Genomic DNA, 23487 nt, shown 5'->3' with positions numbered 1-23487 from the left:
CCAAAGAATGACTTCATGTTTTGGAAAGAAAGAAGAAAAAAAGTAGAGTTCTGTCTCTGGGATTCAAGAATCTGTGTAGCGTGGCCGAGAAAGTGCATACCTGTTAAATTCTGAGCATCTGCAAATTCTACATTTCCCCATTTATGGAACGTTTAAAGTTACTAGGAGGAACTGTCATATTGTGATGATTTTGACGGTCCCTGTGGACAAAGGTGGTAGTGTTTTAGAGCATCAGACCTCTCATCTTACTGCAGCACATATGTCTGCTTCGCTCAGTCCTGGTTCTGGTTCTCCTGTGCCCCCCTTCCCTCCAGCGGGCTCAGCAATACGAACTGGAGGAGTTTCTGGTGAACCTGTAGGATTTTATGGAACATGGAATCAATTTAAATTCATTGAAAACGCTTTGTGCGTTTATTTAACTCACGAATTTCTAGAACTTAAACAGCCTCCCTCATTACTGTGCTTAGACCTACCAGAAGTGTCTGAAGGCCGGATGTGACATGAACGTCTCATTCTGAGGTCATACGCGGTAACAGCAGCGTTGCCAACATCTGCGGAGGAGCTCCGTCGCCACGCCCCCAGGAGAGGCAACTGCCGCCCACCTCTCCTCCCACATCCTCTCCCTCTCCCCGGCCGGCCTCACTGCTAGAGGCTCTCACACCCAGTCTCTCTCCACTAGATGCTCTCTGCCTACAGCTGGTTAACGCGGAATTACGCACGGCTGCAAAATAACAATAAGAAGCTCACCGTCCAATTTTCCATTTTTATTCTGATGCATTTTGCAATACTCAGGGGACATTTGTCTTTCTGTCTTCCGTGCGTGTGGATCTCTTTCTGCAAAGTTTCCATAAAGTGATGAGCAGTGCGGAGACGGGGAATGTGATCTCCGCGTAAACTTCTCTTCGGCTTCCTTCGTCTCTATAATCGTCCGTTAAGAATGCAGATCCTCCTGTACGCAGCCGTGTTCCTGTTCCTCAAGAAGTCCGCCGGCGCAGAGCCCAAAGACAAGTGTCCGACGCGGTGCGACGTGAGTACCTGCCCGAGCCCCGGCTGCCCCAGCGGCTACGTGCCGGACCGCTGCAACTGCTGCCTGGTGTGCGCCCCGGCGGAGGGAGAGCCGTGCGGCCGCAAGGACGACCTGCCGTGCGGGGACGCGCTGGAGTGCAAACACCCGGCGGGTAAGCGGTTGTCCAAGGGCATCTGTCGGTGCAGGTTCCGCCAGGACGTGTGCGGGAGCGACGGGAAGACGTATGGCAACGTGTGCCAGCTGAAGGCCACCAGCAGGAAGGCGCAGCAGCAGGCACTGCCGGCCATCACGCAGGTCCAGAAGGGCCCGTGTGAGAACAGCACAGGTACGATGTACGCATGGGTGGCTCCAGAGAGAGCTGGACAGGGCCGGACCAGGTGTGCGTAGCATCCTAAAGAGCCCTTTCCAAAAACTACTTTACTTCTCTATTATATTATCTTAAAAAATAAACGATATTAAGAAAAACATGTTTTGGTTTAAAAGGAGACCAAACCATAAAATATAGAAATATGTGTTGAGGAAAAACTGCATTCATCAACAATTTTTCCATTGCTGATGGTTCAGTGGTTGCATGTTTACAGTACAACAGTTGCCTTGGTTGCCAGTAAGTCAACTTTAATTTAATATTTTTCCACATTGGAATAGTAGTTTGAACTTTGTATAACCCCCAAACTTGGTATTTGTCAGCTGATAAAAAACACTAAGTACAGTACAGAAACTGCATCTAGAAACTGTTTATCCATTCAGGCTGCTCATACACTTTGTGTTACCAGAGGTGAACATTGACATACATTTTTCACGTGAGTAGTTATTTTAACCAAACGTTACATCATTTGTTCCGCAAATTCCATACTAAAGTAATGCTACTTAGGTAGTTGTTTTAACCCGAGCCATGATCTTGTCCTCAACCTCACAGAGTAGTTCTTCAACGTAACCACGTATTTCTTTTCATCATACACATTGTTTTGTGAGGATACCCTGCCTTTACATACTTTGTTATTTGTTATTCTGCCCTTTAGCAGTTTAGTGACACCAATAACAGTTGTTTTTACTAACTGCTATTTCTAAGGCCACAAGTGATCCTCAGTCTGCTTTTACTGTTGTAGAAATTCCCCACAGTCATGTTGACTCATGGAGGGGATTGTGGGGTCCGGCCCTCAACAAACCGCTCTGTGGCTTTCCTCAACTGTCTCCACATTAATAAGAGCCAGATTAATAAGGCTTGGTCCCCAGAGTAATGATTCACAGCAGCAATAAACACTGGTTGGAGGGCAGGTGCGGGATTAATTGCCTGTTAAAGCGGGCCAGGACCAGTTATTTGGAGCATAGCAAACAGCAGGAATTAACCACACCTCCTGTAAAAAGATGTTGTTCTGACATAATTCCCTCAACCCAAACACAGAGTTCATGTGCAGGCCTTTTCCGGTAAACAACGTTCCTCTTTTTCCCTCGTAAAGGGGGGCAGATCTACATGCTAGAGGTTTCTAATGGTTGTTTTTAGCCGAGCTGATTGTAAGATATGCCTTTTGCTACCTTTAGGAGGAGCGAGGAGTCAGCATTCACCTGCAGTATAATACAGTCAATAAAATCTGTTTTTCAAAAATTGCCAATCACCGCAACCACAAGAGGGCCTTGAAACGAGCACACAATAAATTCCAGGCTAATGGGTCCATCAGCAGGGGAGATTAGCTGTGGACAGACAGATAGACACACACACACACACACACACACACACACACACACACACACACACACACACACACACACACACATGACCAAACGCACACATGACCAAACGCATGATCTCCCCACAGGTTTATGACCTGGCGGTGATAATAAATATGGCGAGCATGACGGCAGACACACACACACACACACACACACGGCCAGTATCTTGTGGACCGTCTACAGCATCTGCTGGTTTACGCTCCTTCTCTTGTCTCACGTGTGCACATGTTCCTCATTTCCTCTGTCACACTGATATACATCCTCCTGCCCGCAGCGCTCCAGGATTTATTAGACTACTGTCTCCATTCAAACCCAAACGGGCAGAAAAGTTACAAGCCACTAAATAATAATCCTTCCTTCACTGCATGTTGTTTTACTCTTTACATTCTCTCCATCTCTCACCAGTTTATTCGCCACACTGTCCTAAACAAAGAGACCGGCAGCTTCATCTCGTCCAGCCAGAGTTCAGCTCTGCTCGCAGTGAAAGTCCACTTGCAGAGAGTTTTGTTGCCTTTTACGTTTACGAGTTTTAGTGTCTTGTAGCTAAAAGACTAAACACACTATTCACTCGTCAAGCTCGTATTTTCTTTCGTCGGTTAATAGTTGAATACCATTTAAAACGATTCCCCAGACAATTCCACCGTTTGACTCTACACATTGCAATACACATACAAATGAATGTAACACGTGCATACTGAGTTTTAAAATGAAATTCCATCATCAGCTGATCAATTCCTGCAATTTGTCAGGCAATGATCTTTTTTTGTGGGTTTAAAACGTAACGATGTGTTATAATTAATTGTTACATTTGTTACTTTTGTTACATTTGGCTGATGCTGATACTAGTGGATAACCAGGGGGGTCAGAGACAACTTTTGGAACCATCCTTTAAGGACAACACATATTTTACATGTACATACATACATATCGTACATGTCAGACCAGGATACGATGCGCTGGACGGACAGACGTACGGCATCCGGTCTGTTCGGTGCTGATGAATGAAACAGATTGCTGCTGACTGTTCCAATCATCCTCTGCAACACACACACACACGCACGCACGCACACGCACACACACACACACACACACACACACACACACACACACACACACACACACACACCAATGGGAGATATCAACTGAGGAAACAGGAAGTCCCTGCAGCCCAGAGTTGTGGCAGACTATTTACATTTCCCTTTGATCACAAACCCTTTATTTTCACTAGGTTTAAAGGGTATGTGGCTGGCGCACACACACACACACACACACACACACACACACACACACACACACACACACACACACACACACTATATCACTGGAGCGTTGCATGCTTACGGGCGTGGTTAACTAAAAATAAATGGGTGACCGACCTGCTTCCAAACTCCCAGCTCGCTCGTGGTTAATCATTCAGCATCTTTTTTTCCCAAGAAAGTTTCTCCCCCAAACCAGTAGTTGAGCTTTAAAACCTTGATTAATCAACTTAAATATGTATCGTACAGTTTTATTCTCGAGTCTTTCCCAAATGACGAGCCTAAATGATTCCATGCAGGTCAGGACAGTTTTCACATGTGTAGTTTTAAACAGCTGGTCATTTATTTGAAGTCTCTACCAGCAGCAACAGCAGTGTTTTCTTTCTTTCTTATGAAAGTGAACATTACCTTATTAATGAAAACCACGAAACATTTTGAATCTGGGCAAGGCTTTACTCTTGCTATGTGAGCTGCACTTAATGCCAGTGGATCAAATGACTGCGTGCGAGGTGGACGGCTTGTAGCGTAATAATCACAGACTCTGCAGCTTAGCTTAGTGGAGCTTTATTCATTAATACGTTTTTTTCCCTTTTTTCAAAATATTTGAACGGTGATTGAATAATATGTAAAGGCTGTGTAATAAGAAATATGATAATGTAAAGACCATTAATGTAAACCCACTGGCTTCTGCCTTTGGTTTGGATTCTGCCATTCTGTCATTTGAGATTCTGGTTTCAGTCTAAAATCACAAACCACAGTTTCCTCAAAGGCCGACATGGATCTGCCAGTGCAGCTGGAGGGACGGCATGTAAGCCGTTATTACTGGTCGAGCAGTGAAGGAGGTTATGATTCTGGCAAAGCGATCTCGGTTTTCCATAAGCAGGGCGGCCAGGATTGTGCCATCAGGTGGGTTTGTTAATGTCTGGGTAGTGGAACAGAGGGGACTGCGTTTGCAATGTCCTGACCTAGATTCACTCTCCGGTGTTCACTGCACATTAGGAAGTCAGTCAGAGGACTCAGTGAAAAAGGGTTTAGTTGCCACTATCAGAGGTTGTTAAGTATGGAGGCCCGAAAGTGTCAAAAATATAGTTTGAATCATGTTGTGTGGATTCTGCCAATACACGTCGTAAATGGAAGTTATCACTATCGGCCCCTCTGTAGATCAATCCTTTAAATTCATGACATTGTGATAATATCCCGGGATTATTATCTTCCTGGTTTGATTAATAGAAAACGTTTTCTTCTTGCTTATGTCAGTCTTCATTTTATTTGATTATTCCTATATTAAGGTGTTGACTGTTTATTAAAATACATAATTCTTCTTGCCAGTATAGGTCCTTCTAATGCTGCCAGTCCTCGTTACAAGTTCAACTTCATAGCCGACGTGGTGGAGAAAATCGCCCCTGCTGTGGTCCACATCGAGCTCTTCCTCAGGTACTGACTGTGTGGTTGTGTGACATGTGACTTTAAAAGGCCAACAAAATACATTTTAGAATACAACTTTGCCTTTCCTTTATCAAATAGTTTTCATAAAGTGCTCATAAAAGTGGTGCTTACTCTCACATATTGAGACTGAAACCATGTCCAAACAAGCCTTAAACTGGAGATCATGGGACAAACAAAATGATCAGCAGCACATCTTCTTTCTGTGAGGCGATTCAGCTCATTTGAAACGATTGTTTTATTCACACCACAGGCATCCTCTCTTTGGTCGGAACATCCCTCTGTCTAGTGGATCTGGGTTTGTGATGTCAGATAACGGACTGATTGTTACCAACGCCCACGTGGTGTCCAGCACCACACCAGTGTCCGGTCAACAGCACCTCAAGGTGATGAAATACTGTTTTAATAATTTACGATTCACTTTAAATGCTCACGAGTCACGACCTTCTCACATGCTTAATCCTTACGAAGTCAACTCAAGTTGTATTGAAATTGGTTTGCCGATAGTATCCTTGGGTAAAAAGGAGACTGTGAGGATGAATTAAAAAACAACAACTACACAGCTGGAGTCAGGCTGTCGTTGAACATGTTTTATCTTTTATCTCCATATAGGAATGTAAAGACGACACATTTTGGTTTTAGGAGGAGTTACACGCTGGAACTATTTCTTGAAAAAAATCAGTTCATCTCAGTGGCCGTTTCCCTCCACTTCCACATCTTTATGCTAAACTAGGCTAATCACACCCTGATCCCAGCGCTGTACTTAAAACACAGACGTTAATATGGAGCTTCTCTTCTTGCTCTCAGAAAGAAAACAATTATGAGATTTATTTCGTGGGTGTATGCACCGTAACAAGATTAAATACTCAATACTTGTCAAAGTTTGGCACTCAAATGAAAAATATATAAAAGTTCAACATTGGCACCAATACTGGCTATTTGCAAATTCAAGATATTGGTGATGGCCTTAAAACACAACTTAACTAGATTATTTAGAAGGTGCGTAGTGCAGAAAAGTGAGTATTATATATACTATATCTGATACAAAGCTGACGTTATAGATATGAATCAATATCTTCCTATAATCCAATTATATGACTTTCATTTGAGATTGATTCATTTGAACTTCTTCCATTCTTCCCTGCAGGTCCAGATGCATAATGGGGATGTATATGAAGCCAACATCAAAGACATTGACAAAAAGTCAGACATTGCTACCATCAAAATCAACTCCCAGGTGAGTGCACTGCTTTATGAGATGTTCTCGACAAGCCATAGATTAGAACAGAATTGAATGGTTTCGCTGCTACTTTGTGCTCGACTATTCTGTCACGTGAGAATGAATAAGCAACACGGAACCTCCAACTAAAGAAGTACTTGTGGAGGTAAAGTGGATCGGAGTAAATGTTCCATAGCATGGCTGTTATGAAGGGGGTTGAATGTCCAATAAGGGGTATATAGTATAGTTACCGATATAGTATATACTGGGCCAGAGGACAAACCAATAGTACCCTCTGGTAATAGATCTGAGAGCAAAATGATCAACATCCCCATAATCATTGTTGAGTTTTGGCCCTAGTTTGTTGATGTTGTTAAATGTAAAGGATTCTTTAAGAAAAATATTTAGTGATTCATTCGCTGCTCCTCTCTCAATGTTTAAATCGATATGTTCGATATGTTCTTAAAAAAGCATTAACTTATAGCAAGTACTAGTAACTAAATGTGTACTTTGTAAAGCACTAAAGGAAAGTTGTAGGATCTCAACAGCAAGTTCTGCAGAGTCAGCAAAATAAAACAAAGTAGTGTCATCCATGTAAAGATGGACATTATAGTCAATTAGAGAAAATACCACACTATTACTATTAAAGACTTGTCAGCTAACTTAAAGCATCAGGTGTCAGATGAAGCTCGTGCTCTTGATTTAGATTTTTACTCGATTGCGTGTGATGAGAGCTCAGACGCCACAGACACCGCTCAGCTGTTGTGTCTTTTGCGGGGAGTTGATGCTGATCTGAGGAGTCTCAAGACCACAACAATGGGGAAGGACATATTTTGCATATTATAGGCTGTGTCAGATCCACCAGAGAGAAGTTCTAGCTTTCCTGTCTGGTGTTGAAGCTGAATACGGGACCTCCTCTCTCACTCCGAGGTGCGCTGCTCAGTAGCGGCTCCGCGCTGCAGCGGTTTTATTCCCTGAGGTCAGAAATTTAACAGTTTTCGAAAGAGGACCGACCTCTTCATTAACTTAATGACCCTCTATGGTTGGCAGCAGTGGCAGGCCGTGCATTTTGGACCAGTGCCTTCTGTGCCGTCTGATATTGTTTACATAAATACGTGCATGACGAAATGCTGCGTCATTAACAGACAATGTACTTCACTGTATTAATAAAACAACACGGATGCAGCATAGTTTGCACAAGACGCAAACCGCTTCTATTCTCGTTTCACACTTCACTAGAACGTTTCCTCTCCTTCTCTCTTTCCGTTTTTCCCTTCACAATAAAAGCCCCAGAAAGGTACATCCGAACACTGCTTCCTATAAAGCTGTTCAAACACGCAATATAATAGCTTACAGTTATAACAAAACATGTCAAAACAATCCAACAAAACTGCGGCACTCAAACACCGCACACATAAGAGCACGAGCCAATCAGAACGAATGATATTAACTACCGTAAAATTCGGCTACTTCTTTTTTTTTTCTCAACTTTGACCTGTGCAGCTGATATGTGGATTTTTCCGATTCTAAATTTAGCAGCAGTTGCAGAGACATACGGTACATAATTCACGTGAAATATTCCTAACCAGGCTACTTCTTCAACAGAGAAAGACAGGTGAAATTTTATTTGATAAGAGATGCTGCTAACCAGCTCCCAAGCAAGCCATAACAGAGGCCTGAAGCAGATGAACAGATGAAGACATGAGCTGTGCATGAACAAAAACAATTACATTATAAAATAGCTATAACTTTGTGATTCTGTTTCGGCCAGCAGTGAAGGCTTAGCAGGCCCTGACGGCCCACCACTGCAACACACTGAACAAAAGCCTGCAAGGCAAAGAGCAGGCAGTAGTACAACCTCACGCACACATGAAAGCATTCTGTGTGTGAAGCTCCATCTCTTTGAGACACAACTTCAACGCTGCACACACGTCTCGACGCTATCTGAAATCAGAGCAGCTTTTCCAGAGGTTTCTGCTAAAATGAGGGAATATGTGTCTGTCATCACATCTCATGACAGAACTCAGTCAGTGCTTCCAAGATTTTTCTGCCATTGAGAAAGAAATCAAGCTGTTCTCGACTCCCTTCCTGATGGATGAGGGGAATGAGTTGCCAATCCTTTTTATAACAAAATAAATGGAAACCCATGGAAAGTTGTGATGTTGGATGTTTTTTCTTTTTAAGCATATTAATACATATATATATATATATATATGTATATATATATATATACATGTGTGTATATATATATGTATATATATATATATATATATATATATATATATATATATATATATATATATATATATATATATACATACATATATATAAGCATAATTGACCTAATTTGATTCATTTTGCGATATACCTCACCTCTAGTGAGTGGCCCAGACTTTCGTATATTTTTCTGTTTGTGGCCCTCAGTGAAAATGGTTTGGACGCCCCTGACTTAGATCTTTCAGAAAGGTAATTCTGAAACTATCTACAAGCATTGGAGTGTCTGAGATTGATTGTATCAACATATTTTGGCAGCTCAATGCTTCCTTTTGTCCATACAATAAACAATGAAGTAAAGCAGGTATGGTGCAGAGGTCTGAAACCAGACAGGTGGGGGCTCAAAACTGGATAGTTAAGAGAAATGATTAGCGTTATTTACTGATGATTCCAGAGATTATTTTGTTTAGATATTGGCTGATAATGATCTCCAAGATTTATCCTTTTGACGGTTTTCAACATGGTGGCCCAGTAGAGCCAGCTACTTCATTTTACATCCAAACACTACACTAGAATATGTTTCAGAAAATATTTGAGGGGAGGAATACATTCTTTAATAACATTTGATTAGCACTGCATAGTTTGACAGTTTGATTCACAAGCTTTGGAGCATTACAAGGAGGAGGATTTAAAGCATCAAAAGTAGGCAGAGTTTTTCACTAAATATCATCTACCGCTATCATTACAGAGTGACAGTTGGATCAATTGAGATTAAAAAGTACTTCATGGCGGTGTTAATACTGGAGTGTGGTTAATGGACCAAAGTCAGAATGCAAAGTTCCCGGGGGTGACACCAAATACTTCCAACTCGAGTGCACAGCAACATCCACAGCTCGTCCCACTCGGGGATTATAGAGTTTCTGCTCAGTGTACTGCTCCCACGTCAACTCCCAAGTTGTATTAGTTTGCTGATTTATTGAGCTGATACTGGCAACAGTTGATAAACCATGATTCTTATGCACATGTTAGATTAATATTTCATTTTCCAATAATATTTTTTAAGATTACATCCTTGCTGTTAAAAACACTTTGGAAAGATTACGGTTTTGGTTAAATATTGAAAAAGTGAATCCCCATTCCAGGAAGCCAAAGGTGCGGCCATGACCTTGGACGTTCAGAGACTGGGTGGTGCTTCCTGTCTGACTTGAAATCATTTGAGTATCGAATGCATGCGCTGTAAAAGATGGCATAATTTAAAAGCACTTGTGCCTGCATTTGGCCATTATTGAGTCTTCTGCATCGAGACATAATCTTTTAAAAGACAATCACGAAGCATCTCATAATAATGTAAAAACATAAAACATGAGCAAGGAGGGAATTTTTGCCATTGATGGTGCCATTGCTGATGCCATTGTTATGTTATTTACAAGAAATTAAAGCTTATGATGATCATTAGTGTATATGCCATCACAGGCAAGAAACATTTTAATGTATTTTTGGCACGTACAGTAGAGGTCAAATTAGCATAAACATTATTGAGTTTTGGTCCCCAGCGTGTTTTGTGAGGTTACAGTGATCTTGACCTTTGCCCACCAAATTCACCAAAATCATCCCAAGTGGACGTTTGTGCCAAATTTGAAGACAGTCCGTCGAGGCATATAACGTGTGCGAGAATGGCACAAACGTGCAGTCACAGTTACTTTGACCTCCAAATTCAAATCAATTCCGTCAGAATGGGACGACTTTGAAGTTAGTTCAGTCTCATTAATGACAAATACACACAGAAAGATTCACAAATACGCACAGAACAATTCACAGATATATTCAATTTACAAATGCACACAGAAGGATTTACAAATACATAACAATGATTTATATAAATGTAAAAAAAAAAATCACAAATATATTTCTGCATTTGTATGTATTTGTGCGTTGATTTTTCTATTTCTTTGTGGATTTGTATGGATTGTGAATCGCACTGCATTTGTTTGTGAATAGCTTCACATTTACAAGTGGCTTTTTTGAGACTCCCCTGCCGTGCTTGGATTCGCAAATGCATTTCTTTCAATATGGACCTATTCGTAGCCAATCAGATGTCGTCCTCATTTTCAACCAATCACATGAGTGCAGCTGCCCCCCCCTTACCCACGAGGGCGGTGCCAGTATTACAGTTATGGAATTTGCGCAGTTGATCAGTCAGAAGTCAAACAATGGCGTCTGGTACACACATCCAACATATTAACTGTACCAGTACAGCCCACAAGATGTGTAGAGGGGAAGACACCGGCGGGTTATTCAGTGCAAAAATATCTTCACCAGTTGAACCTCGATTGACATCTCTGCATTAGAGCCGAGAGAGCTGGATCGGGACCTAGAGAAAGCCGATCCACAAGGGCTCCACCTTAAAGAAACCCTTTCTGCCCGTTCCTCCTCTCCTTCAGTCACACCATATGTCTGCTGAGCATGTGTTTATACTCAGCTCCATTCTTTTTCTCCCTTCGCCTCCTCCACTCATCTTTTTGTCATATCCTCCCTCCCGTTTTCCTTCAGTCTATGTACAACTTGCTTTAAAAAAATATATTGCACGGTATATTGCTGCATAGACTCTACCGATGTACTTTTATTGACTGTGTATGTTATACAGCCATTATCATCAGGCTGTTATTCATGGTTTTCCATACTTTATTTAATTTGTCTTCACGGTCCAGACTTGCTGATTGTTGGTTATGTGAGGTTTTATAGCCTATGTTTGTCATACTTGCACACTGTGTTCTTGGAATTTTAATTTAGCAGTTAAAGCTTTCGTGTGTCCCAAACTGAAGTAATCGACATTGCAGTTTTTGTTTTAACACACGTTGGGTCTTAAAAGTGTAAATGTACAGGCTTATGGTACAAGGTCATTTTTGGTGTAAGTAAGACTCACGAGCCTCTTACACAGCTGTGAAAGAGGTTTGATTCGGAGGAATGCAGCGCATATTAACGGAAAGTCTTCTCACAACCAGCATCATATTTTCCTACTTGCCAATATTGTTGAAACAGTACCACAAAAGCACAACTGCGTATGGCGGTGAACATTCTAAGGAATTATCTATGAGTGTCTTTTACATCGCAGTGCAATCTCCGGTTTTGACCTCTAGGTTCAACAATCTGGCTGGTTTTCAATTTTAAATCCCAAATGAAACTGAATGTTGGATTATAATCTCATTACCTCGTGACATAAACTGCCTAAATCTGAAATGATAAGAACATGTTGACCTATTGGTTGGGGCACTGATTTCGAAAATGCTCCCGTGGATTGTATCAGAGGTTTGGAATAAACGTGAGTTGTACGGATTGGAGGAGTTGTTGTAAAGGACTCCCCAAATATCCTCTCTCCTGCAACAGCGTTATCTTACCCCTTGTGCCTCTTCCCAGATGAAACTGCCGATATTGTTCCTGGGCCACAGCGCAGACCTGAGGCCCGGGGAGTTCGTGGTTGCAATCGGCAGCCCCTTCGCCCTCCAGAACACGGTCACCACCGGCATCGTCAGCACGGCCCAGAGAGACGGCAAGGAGCTGGGCCTCAGGGACTCCGACATGGACTACGTCCAGACGGACGCTATAATCAACGTGAGAACACAGCGAGGCAGAAAACATGCTTTGGGTCAAAATTATTCTTTTGCAGTGCAGTAGGTTGTAAAAATGTCACATTGTAAGTTGTGAGAGCGTGTAGTTTGTACACCCAGTTTGTGTGTGTTTTCCTTCACAGTACGGGAACTCAGGAGGACCCCTTGTCAATTTGGTAAGGCTTTTGTTTCCTACCTCAAAGTTTGTTCGCTTTAAAATACCTTTCTCTGCCTGGGTCTGGTTGTTAAACTGTAAATATAAATTGCACAATCACTGTGCTTACGGCTTTGCATTAACAACCTCAGAAACTTGTTCTACTGTTATACTACTTGTAATTTGCCTTTAGAGAAAAAAAATAACCCTCACATTCTGAAACTGTAAATAGACATTGACTTTGTCCTGCTGTGTGTCTGTGTTGGAGGACGGGGAGGTGATTGGCATCAACACCCTGAAGGTTGCAGCAGGAATATCTTTTGCCATTCCCTCCGACAGGATCACTCGCTTCCTCAATGATTCCCTCGACAAGCACAGCAAAGGTGTGTCTGTGATGTCATAGGGCCAGATTCAAACATCTATATCCTGCTGAATACACAGAAACTAACTGGAGTCTCTTTCAGATGTGAGGTCAATAAAGAAACGTTTCATTGGAATCAGGATGCTGACCATAACACCAGCGTAAGTCTGAACTACTAATGACAATTATTGGGTTGATGGGAAATATAGAGAAAAGAGACAAGAATGGAGTGATTATGTTGTTAATTGAATAACAATCCATTTAAAATGTTGTCAAAATAGTCAAGCATTATGCTACATATATAAAAAAAACTCAAAGCAGGTTAAAGCGCAGCAACATCCAAATCCAAAGATCTTGAAAGTAGCAAAGGTGTCCAAGAATGCTTTATTTTGGGTCCTCTTCTATTCACTTTGTACTGATAAGAAAAACCCTACATAATATCCCTTCACTCCTTAATTTGCATGTATATGCTGATGACACACTTATGTATTGCATTGGCTCTCTTACAGCTTGAACCTTCTTTAAATGGTGTCTAATAAATGTGTCAAACTTTGTCAAAATCAAATTTTTTGACATATTTTGTGTTATCTGTCTTTTATTTTATGACTGCCTTTTTGCAGTCTATCTTAGTCAGGACACTCTGACTCTTGAACGAGACAATGAGGCTCTTTTACGCAAAGGTTAAATACAAAATACAGTATGTATTAGTATGTATACACCTTGTGGTTCCTGAATTTAAATAGTTAATCCCACAAATATTGGGGGATTGTTTAGATGATGGGCTTTCTTTGAAAAACTAAATATATATATATATATATATATTGGTTACAGGTTAATTGAAGAGCTTAAACAACAGAACCCAGACTTCCCCGATGTTACCAGTGGGATTTATGTTCATGAAGTTGTTCCTCACTCACCTGCACAGAAGTAGGTTTTTATTATTCATTCATTCAAACAAAAAAAAAGCAGTATACAGTGTGTTGCTCACTTCTGAAGTAAAATTATGCTTTACCTATAACTGTAACTCTATTCATTCCTGTCTTTGTCTCCAGAGGCGGTATCAAAGATGGTGACATTATTGTGAAACTGAATGGAAAACCTCTCATGGCCACGGCCGACCTGCAGGGGGCGCTGCAGGAGGAGACCGCCCTGCTGCTGGAGGTCAGGAGGGACAACGACGATCTGCTCTTCAACATCGAGCCTGACGTCATCATGCAGTAGACGTCGGAAGCGCCGCTCTCATGCGGAGTCAGACCAACATGTAAGGCCTTCTTTTTGTGGAAGAACACAGTGGATGGTGGAAGCTCTGCATCAGTGCAGTGGAACTTTTGTCAAGCGCACACATCTTCTGCTACTTTGGTAACTGGCTGTTAACTGTACCAAAGTAAAAGAAGCACGTGGGCAACATGGTGCAACGCAGCTTTGGTATCCAGAATGTACAACTGTGCCTTCCATCTGCTTCGACCCGGCCAGGTTTGGAACAGGTGCATACATGTACACCCTAGAGAACCACATAAACCCATACCCTATAATGTATGTTATGTTTCACTTTGATTATACATTTTTTAACCAGTAGACACATTTGCTGTACAAATACCTCAGAAATCTGATGTTGATATGAGGCAGTAACGGCAGTTTAGCAGCATGTTATGATTCACATCACAGAAAGATCAAAGTGATCTTGATGAATGTACAGTTGAATTGAAAATTTCCCATAAAAAGTGTTTTTAATGATGGTGATGATGGTGACTTTGCTCTAAAACATTTTTCTGACTGGGGGACATGGTCATAAGCCTCCATAAATAAATATCAGTCCACGGAACTCTAATGACCCCTCTAGTATACATCCAAGGGTAACAAGCTGGTCTACCGCACCACAACAAGGACAGAATCTGCATTACTTCTCCTGGGAACTGTTTTTTTGTGGCCTGTGCTCAGCGCACCAAGGCCAATCCAAATCCAAGTGAGGTAGCTTTCATCTCAATGTGCCACTCCAGAGGAATCTCTGGTGAAAAAGGAACTGAGCTAGAATCAGCAACGCTCTTGATTTGCTAGTCGATCTACATTGAAACCCTCATCTTTGCTCATCTTTGAATGATGATGGAAACAATTGAGGGTGTAAGCATCAATTAATTTCCTTTGGAAGGTGTCTGAGCAGCGTTAGGAACTCAGAGTAGAACTGCTGCTTCTTCTTGTTGAAAGGAGTTGCTCAAGGTGGTTCAGGCATCGGATCAGGCTATCTCTAGGATGCCTTCCTTTTGAGCGGTTATGGCCATGTTCAATTGAGTGAAGACAAAGGGGCATACCAAGAATACACTGTAAGAAGTATATAGGAAGTGAATGGGGAGCAGAGTGTGTTGGATGGATGGGAGTCACTGTGATCAGTGCTTGTGATTGCCAGTATGCCCCAAAAATAAAAGCACCAATGCCAACTTCAATTTTAAATGAAGTAACAGAATTATATTGAATGATGAAGAGGTTATTAAAATCAAGTCTGTATACATCAAAATATTCAAGTCATTATCAATTAAAAACGCAGTGCAATCTTAACAATTCAGTCACCTTCATAAACGGCTTTTATCACCTATCATTTGAGTTTCCACATAGACTATAGATGATTTTTAACGGTATACCAAAGTGTCAACATACTCTTTTGCACAGAGGGCTACACTTTGCACCATTTATTCACGAAAATAGGGTTTTACTTTTTTTCAATCATCAGTCAGTGTGGCCCACTGAAGATATAAGTGTTATGTTTGTAATTGTTCATTATTTGTACTGTATGTCCATCCAATCTGAGCCCTCAAGTTGTATCACCTCTGAAAGACCTTGGTTCTCATGGGGATACTTGTTCTAGGTCTTAATCAGAAATGGGCAATGCACAGTCAAGACAATAACTTCGTTTGCTTAATATGTGTTTTGGCAATGGTCCATCACGTTGACAACAGATGACAACTCATACTTGCATATCATGGAACTTACCTGAGTTAACAACTTGAGTTTACACTTCTTGTGAAGTGAAGGCATCAGCATGTTGTGCTTGTCGGATCATCTAACAGTTCCCAAACCAGAGGGGTCGACTCAAGTCACATGACTTGGACTGATGAATGAATGGAGGGGCTGTATCCAGTTCTCTTTATACCTCCATGGACTCCTCCCCCACAGTGGGGTAACTTGTCTCTGTAGTGTCGACTCAGTCCCTCAGTGCTCAGAGCCGGGCCGGTGTTATTTTACATTACCAACTTGGCACTGAGCTTTGTTGGTTTCAATACATTTCAGTATGCAGAAGGAAACAAACACTTTGGGAGAGAAGAATCAAATGTATGCCCTCTAACCAGCTTACTAATGTTTTTTTTGGTTTAGAACCAATTCTAAAAGGACAAATGACAACCTGTGACCTTTATACATTATACAAACTAGTACGCCTTTAGATTGCAACTTGGTAAACTTAGATTGCAGTTTGGTAATTTTCCACTTTAGGCTTAAAAAATTGAGGAGGATCACCAATAGCCTTGGTCTAAGCGAGATTTGGGGAAATGGGATTTTATGTCATGATGAATCCATTGGGACCCATTTCATCTAGAGAGGAGGTAGAGGTTAACCTTTTGGCCTTCAGTAGGTTGTGTCTTTTTTTGATGCAAGGAATGTGGCACGGCCTGGGTACATGTTGGGATGTTATATGAAACACTTGATACTTTTGCGTTTACATAACTCTGTCATGCTTATTATAGCTGATTTGTTGACATCCACTGAAGCACATCACACTCTAAGTGCACATGGAGCACGATGTAGGGGTTTTCCTTATCAAGCTCTCTAGCGGCCATATCGGACGTCGTTGCCTTTTACCAGAAATTGTAAGAAGAGCTTTCTCTGTTTTCTAACAATATACCACGCCACATCTTTGCTCTGCATTAATATCTGTTTCCTGACCATTTCACCAATTCATTTTTGTATAATGTAATTTTGTTAGCGGGCTAACCCTAATATCCTGTAAAATTAGCATTCATTATTTAGGCCAGCGGCCCCCAACCTTTTTTGCGCCAAGGACCGGTTTCGTCTGAGACAATATTTAACGGACCGGCCTTCACGGTGTGGGCGATATATATGATGTAATAAATATGACGTAATATATATGACGTAATAAAATGATACGACCGGCATAAAGAAAATTATAAAATGCATAAAAATACAACTCACCATTACGCCAAATTAGTGTGAGCCCTGAGCTTGTTTCTCTTAAACGAGCCGGTCCCATCTCGGGGTGATGGGAGACAACGACACCCGACATGTGTTCTTTATATCCTGTCTACTCCGTAATTTAAACCTTTATGTCCAGTCTACTCCGTAGCTAAAACCTTTATGTCCAGTCTACTCGGTATCTTATACCTTTATATCCAGTCTACTCCGTAACTAAAACCTTTATGTCCAGTCTACTCGGTATCTTATACCTTTATATCCAGTCTACTCCGTAACTAAAACCTTTATGTCCAGTCTACTGCGTAACTTAAACTTTATGTCCAGTCTACTTCGTAACTAAAACCTTTATGTCCATTATACTCCGTAATTGAAACCTTTATGTCCAGTCTACTGCGTAACTTAAACCTTTATGTCCAGTCTACTCCGTAACTTAGACCCGCTTCCCAAAGACAGGATGTTGGAAATGGAAGCAGGGTTTCAGAGCTTTTTTGACGATCTCAGGATATTCTGCCTTGATTTTAATCCAGAACACCGGCAGAGTTGAAACATATTTTTAAGTTTCATTTTTGGGGTAACGTATCACGTGACCTCTGACATGTGTCAAGAGGCTCAGACACAGACAGATGTATCCAGTCATTTTTCAAAATAAAACATCTTTCCGACCTTGATTTTTTTTCATTTATTCTTTCTGTGCGGCCCGGTACCAAGGGACCCACGGACCGGTACCGGGCCACTCGGTGCAGCAGAACAAGTTGCAAAGAACACTGACATATTCTCCACTTATGAAGTTATCACCTAAATGTGTTAGAAAACAGTAGACACACATAATTAGCATTCATTTGGGAGTCGTTTTGGAGATGATTATTTTTAATCGCTCTGTTTTGGTCTCCACCAACTCTTGAGAAAGTCATGTGTCCCTTTAGCTACTCAATGCTCCACCATTTTCACCAGCTAATCAGAAACTGTGTCTGTTTGTTTGGTACGTATGTACAAGTGTTCATTTTCCGTGGATCCATCACTAGAAGTGACCTCTTTCACATAGTCATTTGATCCATTTTACTATTATATATATATATATATATATATATATATATATATATATATGTATATACATTTATTATATATATATATATATATATATATATATATATATACACATATATATACATGTGTGTACATATATATATATATATATGTATATATATATATATATATATATATATATATATATATATAATAAATGCATTTACATAGCTTTAACATTCCTTGCTTGCCTTAAGTCTTTGTGCTCAAGTTAAGAAACATCCCAGACTTATCTCCGTACTAGACACAGAAATGAAATTGAACTTTTATCTAGTTGTTGGTCAATAAAGACAAGTCCCTTTATGTTACCAGAAGTAAGGAATGGGTCATTTTCCATGAAGTTGCCACATGGAAAAGACTGTAACACAGCTGCTGAGCCTCCATAATAAACACAAGGTAAACATTCAGAAGGTTGAATTACTTATGGGCCAATTGAAAAATATGAATATTAATTTGAATGAAGTTGCCAAATTTGACACTTTGTGTCAAAATATATTTTCAGGCAACACTGAACTCCATGTGTGAGTTTGAGATAATGTTCAAGCAGATATTAAACATTGTGATCTATGGTTTATGGTTGGCATGATTTATTTCCTGCTGTAAGTTGTCCTTCCATAACCAAATGTGAACCACATGTGTTGATTGAGTTTAAATGATGTACTGGAATGAAGAGCAGAAAAATGTGATTCAATTTTTCTTTACATAGTCTCATCACTGCTGCTGCCGCTTCATAGCCGCTTTGTGCTTTTAGTATTTTTAGTATAAATAGACTCAAACCAAATGTTTACATGTTCGTTGCCAACAAGGCAATTCTCTACATCAACTTTCGGCAGTTGCTTTTTCAACCAAATACTCTATTTTATTAATCTGTCGTCTTGATGGTGCAGAATTCCAAATTCCTCATCATTAAGCCCAGCGGTCCCCAACTTTTTTTGTGCCATGGACCGGTTTCATGTAAAAAAATATTTTCACGGCCTTCACGGTGCGGGCGAAATGATACAACTGAAGACTATACGACTGGCATAAAAACAAATAAAAAGTGCATACAAATACAACTCACCATTATGCAGAGTTAGTAGGAGCCCTGAGCTTGTTTCTCTGGAACGAGCCGGTCCCATCCCGGGGTGATGTGAGACAACGTCACCCGACCTGTGTTTTTTATTTTCAGTCTACTCTGTAACTTAGTTGGCAGAAAACCCGCTTCACAAAGACAAGGTGTTGGAAATGGAAGCAGGGTTTCACTGTTTTTATATTATATTCTGCCTTGATTTTAATCCAGAACACTGGCAGAGTTTTAGTCTGAAACTGATTTTTAAATTTCAATTTTGGGGTAACGTATCATGTGACACGAGGCTTAGATGCACAGATGGATGTATCCGGTCATTTTTCTAAATAAAACATCTTTCCGACCTTGATAATCAATCAACATTTTTTTCATTCATTCTTTCTGTGCGGCCTGGTACCAAGGGACCTACGGACCGGTACCGGGCCGTAGGTCCCTTGGCCCGGTGGTTGGGGACTGCTGATTTAGCCCACATTTCCTTACTTTCAAATCTAGGCCACAGGCAATGACTCATGGGACTTTTTGCAGCAGCACTTTAGCACAATTCCTGACTGTATGAAACAAGCCTGAGCTCTCCTCATGGCGAGTAATAAACATTCCTAAGTGTAAACAAGTCTCCAAGACAAGTATGATATAGGAAGCCAGTAGACCATAAAAAAAACATTTTAAAAAGTCAGAAGAGAAATGTCCTTTTTTCACAATATAGTTCTGTTTGGGTTTTGTAGACGTCGCAGCCATTTTCTTTAACAGGCCTGATTTTACACACGTGAATGTATATAGATATAGAAATTATGAGATAATGAGTGTATGTAAGGGAGTGATGTGTGACTGGAACAGGAGAGCAACACAATGGTTTCCAGGCTGGTCTCATCCAGTATTCATAACTATATCTAAAAGAATATATACAGTATATGTGCCGTAATTCGTAGATATCGCACCGATTTATTTTGTATGTTATCCATGTAATCCTGAACAAGCTAGTATAGAGACAACCAGAGTAGGGCGAGGGCGGGGAGGTGGATGGATCCAACAAATAGCAATCTTTCAGCCAGGAGACTCGTTTAACCACAAGATTACAAGATCGCACTTTTATAGAATGGACATTCTCTTTTATTTTGATATATTTACTTTCTCACTTTTTGTTTTGTTATTCAAAAGTGAAATGGAAAAATAGTTACAGTATTTGCAAAAATCTGAAATGAATTGTGTATTTTCCGATAGTGTACCTGGACCCTTAACTACTGAAATCAGCTTCTAAAATATTCACTACAAAAAGATTTGTGATTACTGAATGTAGAACGCTAAAGACCTTGCCCAGAAAAACACCAAGGGCATATCCTCAGTGTCTTCAAAGATAGTTAAGGCTCTGCTCTTACTCAAACATTACACCATTAGACCATTCTACATCTTTTTATCGTAAGAAATGTGTTTTTATCACACAAAAAATGGAAATGATCCAGAAGACACTCATCCGCAAGGGAAAAGAAAAGCATAAAATACATCAAAATTACTTTTTCCAGCTGCAGTATGTGTACAAAACGTTTTCCCTCATCTGAAGTGTGTCCTCCAGCTGAGAGAAAAACAACAGTATGATTTATTAGAGTGGAGTAACAATTCAATTCAATTCAATCCAGTTTATTTTGTATAGTCCAAAAATCACAAATTACAAATTTGGCTCGGAGGGCTTTACTATCTGTACACCGAGGACCTCACATCGGATCAGGAAAAAGTCCCCCAAAAAAACAGAAAAAAACCTTTCACAGGGAAACACTGACCTATATCCTGGATATAACTGGCACAGAGTCAGAATGCAACAACAGCATGGCCAAGAGAAGGCAGTTAGTGAGTGTTTGTGTGTTGGCAGTTGACACATTAAGATATTTCATATCCCTCACAAGGAGTACTTACAACTAAGCCTAAACGGTAAATGGATTTTACTTCTTACTCTTTTCTAGTCTTCCTACCTCTTTAACAATACATTCAGACATACACACATACACTGATGGCACAGCCTTTGGGAGCAGTACGTTTCCATTGAGCCATGCTCCATCCCACTGATAGGAACCAGTTCAGGTGGAGTTTGATCAGGATGCCTCAGAGGTATGGAGGTCTTCCATGCTTCTATCTTCCATATGGACAGGGAATCTTTGGATACCTCAGAAATAGCTGGAGGGTGTGGCAGGGGAGAAGAGAGGACCAAAAGAAAGGTGAATATAAGCAGGTGAAATGAGTTTCCTTTGTAGGGTGAGTAAGAGTAGGGTGAGGGGATCGGACATTCTGAAAGGAGTTGATCTGCTGCTCCTTTGCACTGGCAGGAATTGGTAGAGATTGTACAGGCATCTGATCAGCATGCATCATTGACACCTCCCTGTGGACAAGTTCTGGGAGACCAGAACAGAACATGCTGAAAAGATTATATCCCATCTGGCCCAAAGACCCCTTAGGATGCTCTAGAAGGAGCTGGAGGAATTAGCTGGGGAGTGGAACATTTGGGCTACCTGACAAGTCTAAAAGTATATGTCTGCTGTCTCCCCAGCAGTAAAGGGCATCCTGGTTTCCATGAGAAAACATCCTCTAATTAGAGACCACATTATTCATCTGGGTCTAAAAACACAGTTTCAAACATTGACGATAACCTCAGTATGGGGAAAGCAGACATGGTTTTGCTGACTCGTTCTGTGGTAGGTTCAAACGGGCATTATGTGGGGATACAGTGGCTATAAATGTCACACGCCAGAGAAATGAATGAGTGCTGGCCCATGAGACCATGATAACAGGCTTTCACATTGGCTGCCAGTTGCTCTTGGCTCAGATTCATGTGAGCCCAGCCGGCCTACGTTTTTAAAAATAGCTGGGTACCAACACGTAAGTAAAGTATACTGATAATTAGTCTTCTCTTGTCTGGATTAAAAGAAAGTCACTCACACATGGGAAACAGTTAAAACGTCTATATGATCTGTAAAAACATTAACAAACCATACCAAGGTCGACTGACTTTTATTGTACAATGTTGGTGAACTGTGCTTTGTATAGAGCGCATATGCTGCTACAATATTTGATTATTGAATCAGAGCCTCAAAACCAGCCAGTCCTCGTCAGACTCCGTCACACCTAACTGTAAAAGAGGAGTCCATTCCTTGAACTTTGTCCTAAAATATTTCATGTTGGGTAATCACCCATAATTTGCCCATGAAATAGCTCAAGATAGGAACACAATTTGTGAAACACTGAGCCAGTTATGTGTATGTGTGTGTGTGTGTGTGTGTGTGTGTGTGTGTGTGTGTGTGTGTGTGTGTGTGTGTTTCAGGCTGTACCGTCCATGTTATTGCAGCTCCTCCTCGTCACCAGCAGAGGTCAACAAAGGCTTGCTTGGTTTGTCGTGGAAACACTGAGGCAACAGTTGGAGAAACTCTCACCTCCACCTGGAATGCAAAAGAAAGAGGACGAGGTCAACAGAGTCAACTGTTTTTCCATAATGCTATTATTGACATATATAAACTACAGGAAGGTTGAAGTGATTCTAGAGTATTAAAGCAACTAAAGAAAAGCCCTACAGCTGGAAGGATCATTGGGGCCTCACTCCCCTCCCTGCAGGACATATATGACACCCGCCTCACCCGCAAAGTGACCGTGATTGTGAGTGACTCCTGCCACCCCTCACACATGTACCTCCTGCCCTCTGGGAGAAGATACCGGAGCCTCCGTGCTTCATCCACCCGGCTGTCAGGAAGGTGAACTCTCTCCCCACTCTCCAGTCCCACTCCCTCCTCTGTCTGACTGCCTTCTAAATACCGAATGATAGTTTTTTAAATATATATTTATCTTGTCTCAAATGTCTGTATTTAATGTGAAATACAGACATTCTTCTTCTATTTGCACTATTATCTGTATTTACTTTATTTGTTGGACAAGAGAGAAAAGTGTTTTCAAGTCTGTTTGGTACATGTCGAGGAATTGACAATAAAGCTGACTTTGAACTACTCTGAGACAAAATCATTTATTACTACATTAGGAAAGAAGGGCACTAAATATTCTCTGCAGACATTTAAAATCACAAATATACATTACAATGTTGCCTATAGTATTACAGTAATTTTTTTATTATGCGAGAAGATTAGTAAAATATCTAAATAATAT

The 23487-nt window shown here is 40.9% G+C and overlaps 1 protein-coding gene across 1 annotated transcript; it reads left to right on the top strand.

Moving 5' to 3' along the window:
* Nucleotides 1-937: 937 nt before the first annotated feature.
* On the top strand, nt 938-23096 carry htra3b (HtrA serine peptidase 3b; the record flags this gene model as incomplete). The annotated part of the gene is made up of 11 exons (XM_079216050.1): nt 938-1352; nt 5346-5445; nt 5708-5840; nt 6602-6691; nt 12302-12496; nt 12636-12668; nt 12915-13029; nt 13111-13168; nt 13839-13934; nt 14060-14268; nt 22658-23096. The coding sequence occupies 10 exons, from the start codon at nt 938-940 to the stop codon at nt 14226-14228; spliced, it is 1404 nt and encodes a 467-aa protein (XP_079072176.1). The 3' UTR covers nt 14229-14268; nt 22658-23096.
* Nucleotides 23097-23487: the final 391 nt, after the last annotated feature.

This window comes from Taurulus bubalis (genome assembly GCF_910589615.1).
Source record: "Taurulus bubalis genome assembly, chromosome: 3".
Lineage (NCBI taxonomy): Eukaryota > Metazoa > Chordata > Actinopteri > Perciformes > Cottidae > Taurulus > Taurulus bubalis.
The sequence above is the reverse complement of the archived record's forward strand: the minus strand, read 5'-3'. Positions and strand labels throughout refer to the sequence as shown.